Source organism: Canis lupus, chromosome 28, assembly GCF_048164855.1.
Source record: "Canis lupus baileyi chromosome 28, mCanLup2.hap1, whole genome shotgun sequence".
NCBI classification, from domain to species: Eukaryota; Metazoa; Chordata; class Mammalia; order Carnivora; family Canidae; genus Canis; species Canis lupus.
In genome coordinates this window covers 39,171,434-39,191,999 of record NC_132865.1, presented here as the reverse complement: position 1 = coordinate 39,191,999, position 20,566 = coordinate 39,171,434, and the positions used below count along the sequence as shown (strand labels likewise).

General features: G+C 32.8%; 1 protein-coding gene across 5 annotated transcripts in view; it reads left to right on the top strand.

Moving 5' to 3' along the window:
• SNTG1 (syntrophin gamma 1) overlaps window positions 1-20,566 on the top strand; it is an 814,835-nt gene that overhangs the window by 767,278 nt on the left and 26,991 nt on the right. For 4 of the 5 annotated variants that reach the window (XM_072804669.1, XM_072804667.1, XM_072804668.1 and 1 more), the window contains one exon: window positions 13,231-13,341. In XM_072804669.1, coding sequence (XP_072660770.1) covers window positions 13,231-13,341 — 111 coding nt within the window. Of the gene's footprint in view, window positions 1-13,230; window positions 13,343-20,566 lie in introns of those variants that run through there. The other variant, XM_072804671.1, reaches the window with a different exon arrangement.

The window sequence follows — 20,566 nt, the reverse complement described above, 5'->3', positions numbered from 1 at the left end:
CGCAAGGCCACAACCAAAGATAAAGACCAGTTACACGGGAGAGCACCTCAAAGTTACACTGCAATAGGCCTGGGTACAGGGAGGATGCAGATTGGGGATGAAATTCCCCTAGTTCCGAGGTCCATGGAAATCCACTAACAGATTTTATTTTAGTAATATGATGCATAATGACTCCGACACCCTTGTGGAGAATGCTTTGGAGAAGAAGAAGAGTGGGGATTATTACAGTAGGCTTTGAGGATGCACAGCAGCAGGGAATCGAGTCATAATAAGGATGCACTGTCAGTAGTGCTTAGAGAGAGAGGGTAGAGCTAACTACAGCACTGAAGCTTCTCACCCGAGCAACTGTGTAGGGAAAAAAGAAATACACTGGAAAAGGAGTGGATTTGCAGGACCTCTGTTGAGTTATTTTTATGAAAGTAGCCATGGAGAAGTCACTGTGTGGTTATTACGTTCAGTGTAAAAATGAGAAGGATACTTTCTTTTCTGGTGCTATGTATTTTACATGGGTTAAGTGACTTTTCTACATTTCTTGGAAAAACACACTTCGGTGTCCTGTGATACACCATGGGATTCAGATACGGTAAACAATGTATATTGGGAACTTAAAATGCCAAGGTGTAGTTCTGAACAGCTTTTCCCTGTACCATGCAATACTGTGTAACTGCTTTTACTCATCTCAGAATGACTTTTATCTTGAGAGACTTCGTGGTCTCTAATACAAATTTCTGGCAGGCAAGCTTTATTCACCAGTCAACTGAGATAGGAAATTATTACAAATTCATCAGGTAAATACAATTTAGGCTCTAGGGGCGATCTTCCATACATCCCATCCTACGTATATCCATTTAAGCATTAAACTTACATATGCCCTCTCTAACCTTGAGTAGTACAGACTCTCTTCAACTGCTTGCAATATTGTATGGCCCTTTTACTTAAACCAAAATGTTTCAATGCAAAAAAAGAAAGAATGTGCATCCCAAGGTAATTCATTATGTTGCTAATTTAATTAAGGCAATAGTTTCCCAAGTGATGACTTTGACATTTGAATCAAAAATAAACTACAGGGGGCAGCCCCAGTGGCGCAGTGGTTTAGCGCCGCCTGCAGCCCAGGGTGTGATCCTGGAGACCCGGATCGAGTCCCACGTCAGGTTCCCTGCATGGAGCCTGCTTCTCCCTCTGCCTGTGTCTCTGCCTCTCTCTCTCTCTCTCTGAATAAATAAATCTTAAAAAAAAGTAAACTATAGGGATTAAAATTAAAAACTCAATACGATTTTTTAAAAAAGTAAACTATCAATTCCTAGAAATAAAAATTTATTTGAATCTTGGGATTTTTATTTTTTTTATACTCAGGGAGAAAAAGAATAAATGATTGGTCCATGCCAATAAAGTTCTAAATTAAATATTAGAAATCAAATTAGTTAATGTGAAGAATGGTGCTGTCTCAAAATAAAGATATGCAGATACTTATGTATTAATTTAGCAGTTCTGTAATAACATGCTTCATTTCTGCCAGCGTAGCAACCTGTAGGAGATGAAACTGTAAAGTCTTATAAAATTGCACAGACACATTACCTTGGATGTAGCCTCTCAGGAAACTCCTTTCTTTCTTTTTCTTTTTTAATATTTTATTTATTATTCATAAGAGACACAGAGAGAGAGGCAGAGACACAGGCAGAGGGAGAAGCAGGCTCCATACAGTGAGCCCGATGCAGGACTCAATTCCTGGACTCCAGGATCATGCCCTGAGCCGAAAGCAGGCGCTAAACCGCTGAGCCACCCAGGGATCCCCTGGAAACACCTTTCTTTTACTCTCTAGAGCTGTTACTATCCATTGAGCTGGCAACTGTGTGCATATGTTAAAAAAAATTAACTAGAAAAGAGTTCATTTGTATAGAGGATTGGAAATATTAACTAAAAGTATGGCTGAATTCTATCATGTTGCCACAAAAAAAGCAACAACAATAAACAAAACAAAAACAAAGCCCTAAGGATTTGAGAAATTCATACCAAGAAAACCAAATTTTCTTGCCTTTCATATTATGTATGTGACGTATAAGGTTCTCAAAATTAGTATGTTAATAATAACAAATAGCTATACCATGTCCAGTAGCATGTGGAAACATGTTAGTACATCCTTTCTCACATACACTGTGATTATTCTTTGGAAAAATTTTATGTAGATATGATTAAAATAAGTACTCGGTGTACATCAACTTACTAAATTGATGACTTCAAGCTATTACAAAAAAACCCACAAAGTCTGAGTTTTAAAATACTTTTTCTGGTTTTTAAATTTTTTTAGTTCTATTATTCCAAATAAATTCTTAAAGTGAAAGTTTGTATACTCCTCTTTGAATATTCCATCTATGAGATGGAAATATATATACCTTGATCCCTATATGTACAGTCCATTCAAGGGAATAAATTTAAATGAGATATATTTGTTAGATAATTCTGAGTTTGGGCTGTTCCAGCCAATCTTTAATTTAGGAGCTGGCCTGATGATAATGATAATGAATTTCTGTTTTGTTAACTGCAGCTCAGATAAGCATCTTGCTCTCTAAGGTTACATGTTAAAAACATCTCAACACATTGTGTCCAGCACTGAATTTTGTTGTCCATTTTGGTCTGAGTCCTTTGCATTCCTATCTTAGTCATTAAAAGAAATCTGAATTGTCTTCTATACTCCTGTCTCTTCCTCAACAATTCCTTCTAAATAAATCTGGAAGATATTTGCTAGCTAACTTGGGTAATCCCTTCTCATTTGAATTTTTGCAATATTACCTAAATAGTCCTTTTTGATTTATTTATTGAACACACTCTTTTTATGCATTAACTATGCCTGGACCACTGATATACACTAGAAATTACAGTTAAGGAAGTCTACAGTTTAGTGAAAAAGACAGATCTGCAACTGGGTACTTTCAGATACTGTGGCAAGAAGCCAAAGCATTATAAAGACATAGAGTTGCATCCCTCTATGGCCCATCTTTCACGACATTGCTAGGTTAATGATACTTCTAAAATGTAAATTCAGCCATGTCTTCAGTTTCTCTAGTTAAATTACTTTAGTGGCTCCCTACTGCTTTTAAGACAGTATTTGTAAGCATATATAGAAGCCTTTTATGTTCTGGTTTCTGTCTGCAATTTAGCATTATCTCCTGTATTTCTGCAATGTTTGATGACTCAGCCATGTTCCATGTTCCAGGGTTTTAGACATAATACTCCCACAGTTAACATTCATCTATGAGTGCAAATCTTCATCCAGAAAGCCTTCTTTCACCCATCTGATTTACATGTCTCTTCTTTGATAACAAAATTGTAGGCATAGCCCGGCATAGCCCTGCATAGCACTTATCATAATATATTACAATTAAGTCTGGTGGAGGTATTATCTCTAATCTCTGATCCAGACTCAAGCACAGTTCAAAGACAGAATTGACTCAATGACCAGTAATGAATATTTGATGAATATAATACCACCTAAAGAAATAAATGAAAGCCATAAGCCTTCATCTAATTCTGTGATCTTTCGATATTGCTGTTTTTACCTCTCTGTTCATCACTGTTAAAACTTAAAGATTTAAAAATTAGTATAGAACTGAAGTAAAAAATGCAATTAGACCCAAAGACATTTAAGTTGGATAAATTTTACACGAATGAAGAACAGATGAGAAGTATAAAGATATGTTAAGAAAAATAGTTTTAAAGAGAAAATTTCTTCTGGTTTTCCACCAAATAGGACCCCTAGCTCATCCACAAAAAAAGAGAAGGAAAAAGATTCACTTTTAGAATACTAAAAAAGGTGTGGGAGGGTGGACAGAAGGAAGGCAAGAGGTAATATGTATGCTTGGGCTTCTTGCCAAAGTCGTGGCATGATGCAAAATGAAAATACGGCTGAATGGAAGGTTTGATTGACTGCTTCCCTAGAAGATCCATCAAGGCAATTTGCAAGGAAAAAAAAATGTATTTGTGGTTATTGCTAGGCCAACATGAATTAAATGCCAAGTACCAGGTGTTTGGTGTTATGGGAAGAGTGAAAATAGACCCTGGCTTCAAAGCATTGTTTGTTGTAATTGTTAACATGATCTATGCAACACCTTGTAATACATATAGATTATTCTTTCTGGTGTTTTTCCCTCTGTGTTGTAAAATATCCTACATCTATTACTCATAAGTTAGATGACATGATGCTTATATTACCTTCTTATGTAGAGGTTGTTTTCTTTTTTCTTTTTAAGAGAAATTTTTCTGTGGGGCATGAAAAATTGAAGCTGGCAAACACTGGAAGAAGAAAACTGAGAATGTTTGTTTTTGAGACTGTTTTGTCTCTTTTTGTTCAATAGGCCAGTTTTTCATTATCATTTGCATATCTTCATTTTCCATTTATATGTAATTAATGAATTATACTTTTGAATAGTCTGCATCTAAGACATTCTTGATGTTATACAAACATGAATTCATTCACTAACCTGAGTTGTTTAGTTATGTTCAGCTTTGAATCCTGTTTTTTGAGGGATTACACAAATGTAGAACGTTCTCTCAATCACTAAGTTTCCAAATTTTAAGTCAATTCTAGCAATTGGTCTTAAACAAATGAATACCTTATGCAAAGCTTTTGACTTGGAGGGGGAAAATGTTAAACTAGCAAAGTATCTTTTTTTTAGTTTTTATTTATTTATGATAGTCACAGATTGAGAGAGAGAGAGAGGTAGATACACAGGCAGAGGGAGAAGCAGGCTCCATGCACCGGGAGCCCGACGTGGGATTCGATCCCGGGTCTCCAGGATCGTGCCCTGGGCCAAAGGCAGGCGCCAAACCGCTGTGTCACCCAGGGATCCCCTAGCAAAGTATTATAAAGAAGAAACAATGACTCAGAATACACTATCTGAGAAAATCAGCAAATTACCTTCCTTGGTTTAGTGTCCTACACTAAATGGGACTCTAGGTCTTTCCTCTATTTTAAGAAAGGAGTCAGGCATTTGCAATGAAAGTTCGTTTATTACTGATCATGCTCAGTAAATGGGTCTGTGATTTTTATTTAGTTGGGTAAAGAATTCTAGCAAATCAAAGATGCAGCTTGGGATAAAAGCAGGAGTATGAACCATGGAGAATGATGTACTTAGATTTGTTTTCCACTTAATAGCTGTGAAATATTATGAATGGATATGCTGTTTCTTTAATTGTATTATCTGGAAAATGGAAATACTCTGGCTGTTGCATCACTCTTGCAGGCATGAAAGGGCCTACGTAGAGCAATGTTATGTTCATTGTAATAAGATGTCCATTGACGGACAACAGACACACAGAATACTTCCCAGGCACTAAGCAAAGTATTTTTAAATTACTTAAGATCTGTACATGTGTTCACCCATCATATGACTTAATGCTATGTGCCTCATTATCTTCGTATGATATACTCTGCTTGATAATAGTTCAACATTTCATCTTCAATCATCATTTGTAAGCATATTTTATAAGGATTATGCTCTGGTTTAAGAACGATGACCTTAAATTATAAACCCCGAATGGCATTGAACCAAGGTTTTTTCTTAGCATTTATGTTTGCCTGTATTGTATTGTTTAAAATAAAATGTATTAATTATAACGCGTAGGTAAGAGGCAAAAAATTGCTTTGCACACTTTTGGTCATAATCTTTAATTGAGAGAACACTTTGGTCAATAAGTTTTACCTATATATTTTCTTACTGCCTATTTTTGTTTTGGCTATCTTCAATGAATTTATCACTACAGTATCGAAAATGCTGTGATTCACTGTGTTGTTCTTTCTTCAAATGTATCAAAACTTGCAGCTTTTATGTGTCTACACTTAAAAATATTTAATGCATGTTCAAAATGCCACATTCATTTTATATTTATCATTCCATATAATCAAAAAATATGTTGAGTTAAACACTGATTTTGATTATCAAACAAATGTTTTAATAAATCAACACGATATTTCAGATACCTTGTTGCATTAAATATTTTATAGTGCAATTTTTATTGATTTTTGAAATGTGTTCCATGGGAAAAACTACCTGGTTAAAGTAAGTTAGATGAGTTTCATTTCTAAAAATGTCCTCAGACTTTATTGTGCAAATGAACCTCACCATGTATTTGACCATGTTTGACCTCCTTTTTCTCCAGGAGCAAGTAGAAGCAGTCATCCATGGAAAAACTTGGGCAAGTGAAAATCAGTCTGTGATTATTTATAATGAAGTCTTTGGATCAAATTCCACATTTTAAAAATGTTCAGAAATGTCTTTATATATTGTTAGTAGTTTTTTTTTTTATTTTGTTTTCTTTTCTTTTCTTTTTCTTACTCATTTTGTACTTGATCTCCATCAAGTTCAACAAATTAAGCTTATTACTGGTGGCAAGAATTTTCCAACCCCAAACAGATCCCTTTGGTTAAAATTATCTAGAGAAGATAGAGACCACAGGCTTGCCAAATCCAGAGAAATTATTGCCTGCTGGTCGTTAGAGTCCTGCCTGTTCTAAGGTTGGAAATTTTATGTTTTCTTTTAAATGAAATTCTCATTTTAGTATGTTTTCCCCACCTCTCCAATAACATGACAACCACATAATAAAAGGAATGAGAAGGAATTTTCTTTTTTAATATTTACTCTGTCTTAATGCATATATTTCACAAAAGTTAGGTTCATTGTGTCAACTGTATACCAGCTACTCACTCTGTTAAGGAATGAGCTAGTTAGACCAACTACTTATAGACTTGAAGCTTTCATTACAGTAAAGAGAGAACAGGATGATCACAGACTACAGTTATGTCTGGGGAGAAAATGAACAAGGTATTGAGAAACTGAAGACCTTAGAAGGTCTTTTAATAGTTTGAAAGGAAAAGGCTCTTTGAAGCCTTGATAGTTCTAGTGGGACCTAGATGGTGAGAAGGGACCAGCTACAAAATGAGTTGAGGGAAGAATTTCAGTCATACAATAAATAAGACCTCTATCTATTCAAATTGGTGTCTAAAAACCCCACAGAACTCCCACTTAACCTCTTTTTCCTGTGCATCTTTCATGTATATACGATCTAGAGTTTCCTGTTTCCCAATGACCCCTCGAACAAATTTCCTGACAATTTTATTCTTCTCAGATACCAGGAGACAAATTGCAATATGCATTCTGGTATATCAATCAGCTCATGAACATGGAAATAATGAGTACTTACCTCCTCACCTCATGACACCTGAAGAAAGAAGCTGTCTTTAGCACTCCTTGTCCAAGTGCACTTAACTAATAAAGTTACTAATAAAGTAATAAAGCAAGGACCCTGCATGTTCCATTTGTGCTGACCAGGAAAATATTCTGGTGTGATATTCCCATATCAGCCAGTATTTCAATGTATCAGGACTCTGGAAAGGAAGGTGGTGAAAGACAAACTTGGTTTTCTCTGTTGAGTGTGGATCCATGGAGAAGGCTAATCACATACTGAAGGGGCACAGTTGGATGGACGCATTAAGCAACATGACAAAAAATACTGTCATTAAAGGTTTAAATAAATGAATAAGGGGTAGTCCAGGTGGCTCAGTGGTTTAGCGCCGCCTCCAGCCAAGGGCATGATTCTGGAGATCCTGGATCAAGTCCCACGTCAGGCTCCCTGCATGGAGCTGCTTCCCCCTCTGCCTGTGTCTCTGCCTCTCTCTCTCTCTCTCTCTCTCTCTGTCTCTCTTGAATAAATAAACAAAATCTTTAAAAATAAATAAATGAATGAATGAATGAGTGAATGAATAAATAAATATAAATATAATTAACATATGTTTTAAACAAACAAATAAATGAAAGCGTCTCAGCGCTCACAATCAAAAATTCTTTCTTTTTCCCCTATTTCTACTCTATTCTTCTACTACTCACTACCCTTTTTGCTCTGAATTTAGGAGCATTATATGCTAAAACTTTATTGCAGAAAAAAAGGAAGAAACACAAGGAAGTCATAGAGCAGATGGAGAGGGAGGAGATTTTCTAGATCTGGTATAATGTAGAATCAGGAGTCTATGCAATATATACCATTCATAGCAATGAGAAATCATTATGACATTTACTGGGACTTGCTTCCTCAAAATGCAATGTATTTTATGACTTATGTTTAAGATAAAATAAATTTTTAATTTTAAAACTGAATATAAGTTTTTTTTTTTTTCATAGAAGACTACAGACAGGTCAAGAAGGCAGTCTTTGTCTTCTGAAAGTTCTCATATCTACTTCCATATTCTCCCAGAATTATCACTATTATTGCTACTTGTGTTCGGGGGCCTTCTCACATCAGAATTTGCCATATTCTACAGGTCTATTGGAAAAACTACTAAGTTAATTTTAACTAATAGGGAAAAAAAAAAAAAAACCCTACTATTTACAAAGCAATTTCATGAACATCACCATCTCATCCATTTTCACAGTAACACTTTAAAGTAGGATAGTCAAGTATCACTACTTCTAATTTACAAAAGGATATACTCAGACTCTAATTAAGAATCTTGTCCAAGGTCATGTGGTTTATAAGGTCTAACATTTGGTTACATCCCAGTACTTATAGCACTATGATCAGGATTTATTTTTATTTCACTATGTTGTCAAAAAAATTCATTACCTTTTCTGAGATATATGCATTATAATAGGGAAAAAGATCTTAATATCTTACTAGTAATGGAAATTAGGTCAGTGTATGGGGAAGAGTGCACCAAAAATAGGTGATCAGGGAGGAGGTAATCTTTATAATTTTTATAATATAAAATTATAATATAATATAATCTTTATAATTACTCTCATCTCATTCTATATATATATAGATTCTATATATATAGAATCTATATATAGATATATATATATTCTGAATATATATATATATATTCAGATTCAGATTCTTCCAAATTGTCCTTAATGAATTTCTGTGAGAATTACCAATTCACACAGTTTATCAAGCCTGTTCTAACTCTTTCTCGTTTACTGTGTTACTTTTGTTTGTTTTAACACTTCTAAACATTTATTGAATACTATTTCCAGGTACAATGATAAGTATGTTAAGTGCATGCTTTATTTTGCTACTGATTTACCTTTTCTATTGTTTTCTATTGTTGTTTAGTGCAGTTGACATACAATATTATATTAGTTTTAGGCATACAACATTCATGTACATTAGGGTGTGATTACCATGATAAATCTAGCTACCATCTGTCACCAAGTTGTTATTATATTAATTTTGTATCATTACCTCTTAACTGACAAATCTTTCAGTCAATCATTATTAGATTCATTAACTACTTTATTATCTTTGAAGTATTCCACTCACAGCCAAGGATTGATGCTCCATATTCCAAACAGTTTCCAAACCTCCTTCATATGTCTATAATATGCCTTCTTTAGCCAGAGTAAGTTTGTTGTCACTCTTTACTTAAATTAGTGAGCTTTTAAAGTATTTTTATCCCTTGAAAAATCATCTAGTTGAAATGATAAATTCCAGTTTTACACTGTAATGACTAAATATGAAATATTGTCTCAAATTTTTAATTATAATTTGAGAATGTCAAAGCCTTTCATTATATAGCTAAGCAAGCTAAAAATAGTTTTGTTTTTTTTTTTCCAAAACCACAATAGTAGGTTAATGTCAGGCCCTGAGCTACATAAGATGCTATTTTTTGCAGACATTTTCCCTCCAGCCTTTTGCAAGCTACTTTGTTTTAATATGGGTATCTCATCTAATTTCATGACCTTAAGTTCTTCCTTACCATTATATTATTTGCATTTTTCTATGTAAATATATGATTCTTATGAACATTATTTTAAGCAAAATGTTCAGAATTTCCATTTTTGATATTTACTAACAATGTGTTTAACCCTTTCCTTTGTTTTCATACATCCTATTTCTTTACAGTTAACTTTTAGAAATGGAATTTCTCAATCAAATAATATGAATATTTGAAAGGTTTAAAATACATATTAAAATTATTATCCTAAAGAATTTACACTGTTGCTAGCAATTTTATGCAATATTTGTTTCAACATAACCTTGCTAGCTTTAGTTATTATCATTTCAGTTATCTTTACTAAATATTTGGAGAAAGCTAAGTCATTTTATTATTACACTCTATTTCTAGTAAAATTGAACATATATTTATTAAAATAATATTTGTTTTTCCATTTTTTGGAATGACTTCTGCATAATATTCTTTGCCTTTTTATTTATTATATGTTTAGTATTTTCCTTACACTATACCGTATATTCTACATGCCACTAAGTTTATTGCTTTTCTTTTCATTTTGGTAAATATACATTACTTGTACCTATGACTATATAATTTTTTGTTACTTCTAAGTCTGGGACTCCCTCTTTTTGAAGTTATTCAATATTCACTTACATTATGTACTTTTCCTATAATCTGGCTTGTTTAAATTATTTCACTTTTTAAAATGTAAGGAATTTTACTTAGAGGAACTTATGAAATAAAAGTTTAACTCGTATTTTTTTTTTCCAGAAAGTTAGTAGTCCCAGGTAATTTTATTGTTAGAGAATTCTGTATATTAACAGATCTAAAGAAACATTTAGACAATTTAAATGTAGATATTGCTTCTTTATAAATTGTATAGTCTCATGAAAGCAAAAGCAAAATGCGTAATATATAGCAGCCATTTCCCCAAAATGTTTGGTGAATAAGTAGATAAACAGTCAATAACATTCTGTATAAATGCATTATGTGTCATTATTATTGATAGTTTTGTCATCCTTATTTTTAAGGAATTTATGATTTTGCTATTTCATTATACCTTTTAAAGTGTGAACTTTTTAATTAACATTTATCTTGAGTTGATTTTGGAGATACATTGTTTCCAGAATGACTTTTTAAACTTTGTCTCTATCGTGTTAAAATAATATAAAATTTTCTATTTTAGCCACTTTTATGCATACGGTTTGGTGGCGTTAAATGACTCACGCTGTTTTCAAAACTTGTCATCACCCCAGATAGAAACTCTGTTATCATTAAGCAATAACTACCATTTTCTCTTCAGGACAAAATAGATTTAAAGAATATGCTCCAAGTATATGCTGTCTACAAGAGGCTAACTTTAGATCTAAAGATTAAAGTGGGTTAAAATAAAAATGACATGAGAAGATATTCCATACAAATAATTACCAAATAAGAGCAGGTGGCTAAGCCAGTATAAGAATATATTTTATTTCAGGGCGCCAGGGTGGCTCATTCAGTTAAGTGTCTGACTCTTGATTTTGGCTCAGGTCATGATGTCAGGGTAATAATCTCAGGGTCAGGAGATTGAGCCCAGCATCAGTCTCCACACTTACTGGGGAGTGTGCTTCTTTCCCTCTGTCCCAACCCTACTTACTTATTCTATCCCTCCATCCCTCCTCTCTCTCAAATAAATAAGCCTTAAAAAAAAAAAAAGAATGGATTTTGTGTTACTATTACAGGAGACAAAGACGAGTGTTATATACTGATAAAAGGATTAGTTCAAAAAGAAAATTTAACAATTATAAAAATTATAAGCAGCAAGCATCAAAGCCCCAAGTGTATTAAACAATGACAGAATTTGAGTGTTCTGACTTTGTTAACATTTGTTAAGTAAAGCACAGGATGCCAGATGGTGATCCACAGTTCCACAACAGACCACAAGAGAAATTGAAATACAGGAGTTTATTATTCACAGGTTCTGGAAGAAGGACATGACATGCCTTCAGAAGCCACATGGGGTGGTCAAAGCATAACACAGTGAGACAGGACCTGGGGCACATGCCTTTTTTAGGGTGCATAGGTGGAGTGCTTGCTGTTTTAAACTCCTGAGCTAAGACTGGACTGGTCAATTCATACTCAAAGAGCAAGGTTTTGGTAAGCTGCATGGGGTTCTTATCTAAGTGATGCACAAGGCACACAGACCCTGGGAGACAAGAGATTCTATTGATGAGAAGGACTGTTGAGGAGTCTTATCAGGAACTTACATGTTTGTGACTGTGACTGCTCTCTAGCTCATGCACTTGCACAAGGGGGCTAATGTCAGTTTAAGGTTCTACAGGTTACTTGGCCAGACTAAATGGATGCTGAGGCAACAACACCATGCAGTGGCTTTGCTAAATTCTCAACATTCTAGAAAATCTTTAACTAATCTAGTTATGAGAAATACTTCAGACAAATTCCAGTAGGGTCAAATACCTGACCAGTACTTTTCAAGTTGTGAAGGACAGTCTGAGAAGGATCTGAGAAACTGTCACAGACAAGTAGAGCTTAAGACACAAAAAAATAAAAGTAATGTGGTGTCCTGGGTATAGTTCTGTACCAGAAAAAGGCATTAAGTTAAAACTAAGAAAAACTGCATAAATGATGGACCCTACTAAATAATAATGTGCCAATACTAGTTCATTAATTGTGATGATGTACCAGATTTTATGAGATATTAAAATTGAGTAACCTGTTTGATAAGAATTCTTTGTACCAGCTTCTTAATTTTTCTCTACAATAAAAAAATGGATACCCTCACAAAAGTATTTGGACTTGTCATTGGAATTCCATGTCACTATATATTCAAACAGTAAGTGCCTAGTCATGTTGTAAGGAATGTTTGGCTCTTAACATAAATTTCATATTATCTAAACTTGCCCCTGCAATATTGGAAGATGGCTTTTAGTCAAATAAACCTATTCACTAAGATATTATGGATTAATGGACTAGTTCTGTAAAATGCTTATTCTAGTTTGGTCTCATGAGGATACCATATAAATTTTTGTCATAATTATTTACTCAGGCTGGTCTTTTAACCTGATAAAGCTATAGACTATTAGTTTGAGCTTTAAAAGAAAGTACTATAGAATATCTACAGAATTATCAATTCAAAATCACTTTATCACTTCTATTGATAGAAAAAAGAAAGAAATAATAAATGTCTTTGCTTATTACTAACAGACATATGCTTTAACTGAGTTTGTTTTGGTTTCATGATAATATATAAGCAGGATATTCAAATTGATTTATTTGCATATATATTTTGAAATAATTATTTCATGGATACTGAAGTTATTTCTGGAAACTAAAAGATATTTTGAATACTAAATTACAGCCTTTGGTAAATACATTTTAATTTACTTTTTAATACTGGGATATAGTACTAATTTAATATGATTAACTTTTACCAGGTAAAAGAAGACTTTCTTGGTTGAATGTAGATATTAATTGTGCTGACTTGTGTGTTTCTTTTTTTTACCCTTTAGGCTATACTTTGGAGGTATAAGTTTTCTCAGCTTAAAGGTTCTTCAGATGATGGCAAGAGCAAAATCAAATTTTTGTTTCAGAATCCAGATACTAAGCAGATTGAAGCAAAGGTAAATCTAAATTCATCATATAAACCACCATCATATAAATCAACTATATTAATGCCATTAATAAGCAAAGGAGAGAATATTTAGGAGAACAGAAGAGCAAAACCACACATTTCTGTATACTTTGGAATATTCCTCAGGAACAAAAGAATAAAATCACTTTGAGATTTTAGTGGCAAAATTTCACTGAAAGGCATAAATCAGAATAAGTTAGACAGAGCTAATTGCATTTCCTAGTTTTAATTTCTTATGAACTATATTTGTGTCACACTAAAATAATATTCTGAGAATTGAAACAGTCACTTTCTTGGTCTTTTCACATTTTAAATAATAATTTAAAATAAAAATTCTGAGTGTATTTTGCTATTATCTATATCCTCTTTGGATATGAACACAAATTCCTGAAGAAAAATATTCTTTAAACCAATTGATGTTTTCCTCATGTTATTTTATGTTAATAAAATGGTTAAAAGAATGAATTTTTTGCTTTGCTCATGCAAATATTTTCAATATTCTGAAATATATTAACTATGTTGCTTTAAACTCATCAGAAAGTTTCACTACCTTTATTTTTATTAATACATATATTTGTATATATTCAGAATTTAAATTAATTATTCTACAATGAAATTCACAATAATAATGTTTAGGGTAGAATAAACTATAAATATTATTCCAGTGTGGAAGAAAGGATAAATAATAAACACCAAAGTGGAAAATTAATTGTATGGAAATGCAAACCCATATATAATTTTCCAACTCTGGACTAAAATTAGCATAATTCTATTACATTCCAATACTTATTAAATTCAGGTGTTGAGATTAGTCTGAGTCAAATCCTTCCAAGGAATGGCCTTCTCTGACATCCTATACACATCTCCTATAACACTGCTTTAAATCTACATCAGAGCCTCTCATTCTTTTAACAAGTTGACTTTTTTTTTTACCTTATATTTCTGTTCATGCTTGTCCCATAACCTTTCTCCATAGCTTTTTGTTTGAATTTCTCTGTGTATACTCCATTTTTGTCTTAGGTTTATCTTTGGACTTGCCTGACTACCTCTGCCTGTGGTTGTTTAAAGAGGGAACTGTGGATATAATCCCTTTCTGCTGGTTCTTTTCCTGATGCATTTCTCTAAAGCATTGGTGTTACATGTGGTCTTGCTTTATATTTGTCTCCCATCAATTTAGACATATAGCATCATCATTTCACCCACTCCTTTTATCTAACTTACTTCATAATTTTCAATTCTAAAATAATAATAATAATGAATTTTCAATTCTACATTTCCATCACTGCCTTCTCCCTAAATATAGGTGTCCCCAAAACAGGGACAGGAACATCTTTGTATATTATATAACTCTTCTAAGTTTTTGTATACCGTAATATTGATAACCATCCTGCATGGAAATTGTTCACTAGCAGTCTTCCTTCACTGGATTAAGAACTTTTAAGCACAAAATATATGTCTTACAACATCATATTCCTAAGGCCTAGACTAATGCTTGCCTGGGAGCAAGATAATTTTTTAAATTACACTAGATCATTGTTTAACAGTTGAGATTGTAAGCACTTTTCTCAACATTTTATTATGAAAAATTTCAAGCATACAGTATACTTTAAGTAATTTACAGTAAATGCCCTCTACACACTAAACTCTATAATTCACATTCCTCTATACTTCTTTATCACATATCTATGTATCCATCCCTTTCTCTGTACCTCAATCCATCTTGACACATTTTGAAGTAATCACAGACATCAGCATGATATTAAGTAATTCTCAAAATGTGTTTGTGGGATGTTGTCTTTGTCCCTCTAATTCCAAATTCCTCATTCATTGTTTTTGGACAGTTCCTCAAATTTATAGTTGTTTTTGATAGTTGACAGTTGTATACTTTTAATTGCATAATCTAAATAAATAATAAATAATTATAACTACTGAAAAATAATTTTAGTAAAATACCAAAATTCCTCAGCAAGTGAAAGCATTATATTTTAGTCCATAGATTTTTAAAAGTATTTCATTTTATAAAGTAAGTTGTATATATACAATTTTGACAAATTAGCAGAGAGCTAAAGCATGAAACAATTTGATATGACTGATAGTTTATAAATATTTAGTAAAAATAGAATTTTATCTGATTTCTCACATCATTTGTTTAAACATTCTTATAATAGAGAAGAAATGACATAGCTTCAAAAATAATCAATGACATAAAATTCCATGTTATTTGAAGAAAATTTTATCTTACCTAGAAAGATCGGCCTTCTTATGGCTTAGATCAACATAAAAGAGATCAAAATGACAATTTCTACTCATAGTGTTTTGAGAAATATTTGGAAAGCTGTGTGTCAAGAGATCTCCATGCACTTTTATAAGTACACTGTAAAACTTTTGTGATTTTTGAGAACAATTTCTGAATATTTTCTTTATAATCATTAATGTTGTGTGAAAAATTTACTTTTAAGTTAAACATAAAGGACACATTGGTGAATAAAGATATGAAGAAAATAAGTTATTACTTCACTTGTCCTACGTTTAAGTAAATAAAGCAAAACTAAACAAATATCAATTAAAATTTTTAAAAGCCTATAATGCAGTTTATCTTTATGTGATCCTTACCATTACCTAATTTTTATACAAGTCATTGTCCTATAGTAGTAAGAATATGAGCTTAGTAGTTAACAAACTCTGGCTTCCACATATAAATATGATCTTTGTTATCTAGGGTGAGTTATCTAAGTTCAGGCTAAGAATACTCCAGTGCAAGATGAAGGTTTTTGTAATAATAAGAGCATGTGTGCTCTTCTCAGGAGACGAGAATACCAACATACTTCTGTTACACGTTCATAAATATCCTAAAATTGGCAGAAAGTTACAGGTAGAGAAAAAGTAGAAAGGGAATTTTTGCCATCAGCCTAAAAGTAAAAAGATGGAATCAATGCACAGAAGAACCCATAACCCAAAAATGGTTCAATTAAATTATTCCCACTCAAGAGGTTTTCCATGTATACAATATGAATGAGTAGGGAGTGAGAATGAACACTGGTTCAATTGTCAGGATGATTATTTGGAAACTCTCTTTGATTTCATGGGCTAGTCAATCCCTCCTTTCCCATGAGCTTTTGTTGAGGTAGAGATAATAGGGGTTTATAAGGGGTTAATATCTCATCCTCAGCAACCATCCAAGACAAGTACCCTAAAACAGGATATATATTAATCCCCTCAGAATGCTTAGAAAGACTTGCAAGTAATTTTTAAAAACTAGTTCTTATGAACTAGAATAGTGAGTTTTATGAAATGTGAATATCACATTTAAAAGAAAAACTCCAAAAAAAAAAAAAAAAAAAAAAAAAGAAAAACTCTATAGCAGAATAGAAACAGCTAAAGCTGGAAATTATAGCTAAAGATTCTCTCAAAATGCAGTAGCATAAAATATGGAAAATATAAGATGAAAGATAGTTGTATGAATCCACTACTGGAACAACTAGCATTCAAGATGAGTAGAAAAGGGTAAATAAAGGAGAGAGAAAAATAGAAAATTTACCCCCAAAATTCCCTAAAATTGAATATGTACTTCCACTTTCAGAGTAAAAGGGAAACTGAGTTCTGATTAGTTAAAAAAAAATCAGTAAATCAATAAATCACACTCCAAAACTTTCAAAATCCAAGGGTACATCAAAAATATAAATGATCCAGAGGGGAGTGTCTTGTGGAATAGTGGATAGATGGTCTCCGTGAACTTACCCTCCCTCAAAAACAGTGGAAATGCCTGCAAAGCAATCGAAACCAAGCATCTGTTTTCAAGCACCCTAAAAGTTAGCCAAATTGACAAGAATGAAAAATAACCAAAATTACAGAATGAACGGAGAATTATCTCTGCAAGAGAAACTACTGGACCCCATTCAGTAACATAATGGGGTTCATCTTAAAGTTTTAATTTAAAAATATTCAAATACTCCTCCCTTCCCAGACAGTGGCTTTATAGACAAAAGCCAGTATCATTGCAGAAAATTGAAAGGTCTGACCTCATCCAGAGCAGAGTCAGTAATTTGGTTTACTTTGCAGCTTCCTGAGAATTCTCTATTCTTATTGTGGTGGCTATGTGACTCAGAGCTTAGCTCAGCAAGGGGAGGGGAAAAAAGAGAAGAGGGGATCTACCCCAGGACATAACTAGAGTACTGGCAAACTGCTGGCAACATCTTGACTACCTAAGCTTTAAGTTTTAAGTGGAACAAACTAAAGCCTGGCCTGGAATTTAAAAGAAAATCTCTTAGAAAACCAGGAAATGATTGTCAATTTAGGAAAAACTCTGATTCTTGGAGATTTGTGGGGATATGTGCATGCCCAAGAAAGGAAAAGGCACCAGTTGCTTAACTCTGAACTGGAGACCACACACAGGCAGGAGATTAGTTAATTTTGTTTTGGAAATGTCCTGAAATTGGAACATGTGCCTTCATGTGCAGATTTCCTTGGTAAAGAATAACAGACTTATAGGTAACACATAAGTTGGCTGACCCAGATGTGACCAAGGGGCAGCTAGGCTTAAAAATTTAAAAAGAAAAAATAGAAAAAAGGTAAAACAAACTAACAGAGAACTTAGTTATCAACACACTACAGGGAATACAAATTCTATAGAATTAATGCAAAACAGTGCCAAACAAAGAAAGAGCAATAAGAAAATCAACAACAACAAAACACCAACAGTAAACCTCTAGAAAGTGGCAGAATCTAAAACCAAAGTTGTTACAAGATATTATCTAAAATATATAGTTTCCATCAAAGCAGAAAAGTATGTACAATAAACAGGATAAATACCAACAAACAGATTATGTCTTGAATGGGGTTCAGATTTTGGATTCAGTAGTAAAAGGCTTTATTTAAATTTTTATTTATTTACTCGTAAGAGACACAGAAAGAGAGGCAGAGACACAGGCAGAGGGAGAAGCAGGTTCCCTGCAAGGAGCCCAAAGTGGGACTCCATCCTAGGACCTTGGAATCATGCTCTGAGCCAAAGGCAGATAATCAACCATTGAGCCACCCAGGTGCCCCAGAAAAAGACTAAATCAGATATAATGAATATGTTTAAATTACTAAAGAAAGCAATGTCTAAAGAGTTAAAGGAAAATATGACAATGGTGTCTTAATCAAATAGAAAGTAACAATAGAGAGGTTATATAAAAAATAGAGTATCTGTAGTTGACATACTTATTAACTGAGATGAAACATTTACTAATGGGACTGAGTAAGATTTGAGTTGGCAGAAGAAAGAATCAATAATCTTGAATATAAGCCAATAGACATTATCCTATCAGAGCAACAGAAAAATGGCAAAGAGTAGTGAAAAATGACCAGGATCTCAGAAACCTGTGGCATGCTGGCAAACATACCTGCATACATATAAAGAGAATTCAATAAGTGAGTTAAAAGACAAATAGAAAGAGACAGAAATATATTAGAAGAAATAATAGTTGAAAACTCAAAATAGATAAAAAAGTAATCTACACATTCAGTAATTCAGTGGGCAAAATATGTGAAGGGAAGTAAGAGATACAAGTTTCTAGTAATGGAATGAATAAGTCATGAGAATAAAAGATATGGCCTAGGGAATATAGCTAATGATATTTTAATAACATTGTATGGTAACAGATGGTAGCTACACTTGTGGTGAGTTTAGCATAATGTACAGACTTGTTGAATCACCATGTTAAACACCTGAAACTAATGTCACACTGTTTGTCAACCATCAACTATACTAAAAAAAAAAATCATACTCTAAGTAGAATAGATTCAAAGAGAACTATATTCAGACTTACCATAGTCAGTATCATGAAGATCAAAGGCAAAGAGAAGATCTTGAAAGCAGCAGAAGAAAAGGAAGTATCACATACATGGGATCATCAATAATACTAACAGATGTAAATAATAATAATAATAATACTAACAGTTGATTTATTATTAGAAACTAGTAGGCAGTGAGATAATATCTTCAAAGTATTGAAAAAAGACTGTAAGAAGACAATTGTGTGAAGCAATAATTATAAAATTGTATTGATGTACTTGAAATGTATAACTATGTAATTTGCATGACAAAAATATTAAAAGGGGAAGTGAACAGAGGCTGTAGTTGGAGCAAAATTTCTTCTAAGTAATAGAAATTGAATTAGTATTAATAAGAACTAGATTGATTTAAATTAAGATATTAGTACTAATCCCAACAGAAATCATTGACAAAATAAAATTATGTAATAAAAGAAGCAAAAGGAATTAAAAATCTGCATTAGAGAATTTCTGTTTAAGACAAAAGAAAGCAGGAATCAAAAAACAGAGGAACAAAAGACCTAATAAACAGGAGAAAAATAAGTAAAATGGCAGATGAAAATCCTCCTTTTACAGTGAATTGCTTTAGATGTAAAAAGTTTAAATAGAGATTGAAAAAAAACATTGTTCAATTAAATGCTGTCTATAAGGTAGAGATTTAAGGTAGAGATTGAAAAAGAAACATTGTTCAATTAAATGCTGTTTATAAGAGGCACGATTTATATTCACAGATTATAAAAAAATATGCCACATATATACCATAGAAGCAATAATAAAACAGAACTAAATAGCTACATAAATATCAGACAAAATAGACTTCAAACAATAATTATTAATTGAGGAAAACAATAGTTGTTAATTGAGAAAAAAAGGACATTTTATAGTGATGAAAAAGTGAATTTGTCAGAAAAAACATAGGAATTGTAGATATACATGTGCCTAATAATATTAGTTCAAAAGCACGAAGCAAAAGCACATAAAATTGAAGGGAGATGTAGACAAAAATTATAGGAAACTTCAACATCTCATTTATAATTATGGATGGAACAACTGGGAAGAAGATAAATGAATAAAGAGAATACTTGAAAAACAAGAAAACAGTTAATTTGAGCAGACATCTATAGGACATTCCACCCAAGAGTAGCAGAATACATTTTTTTTCAAGTACTTATAGAATGTTTTTCAGGATAGACCTGATGCTATGACATACAAAAATCTCATACCTCCAAAAGGATTAAAATAATATAAAATATATTTTCCATTAAGTATGAGATTAAATTACAATAAAGAACAGAAGAAATTGGGGAACTTTGGGCAGCCCCGGTGGCACAGTGGTTTAGTGCCGCCTGCAGCCCCGGGCATGATCTGGAGACCCTGGATCGAGTCCCGCGTCAGGCTCTCTG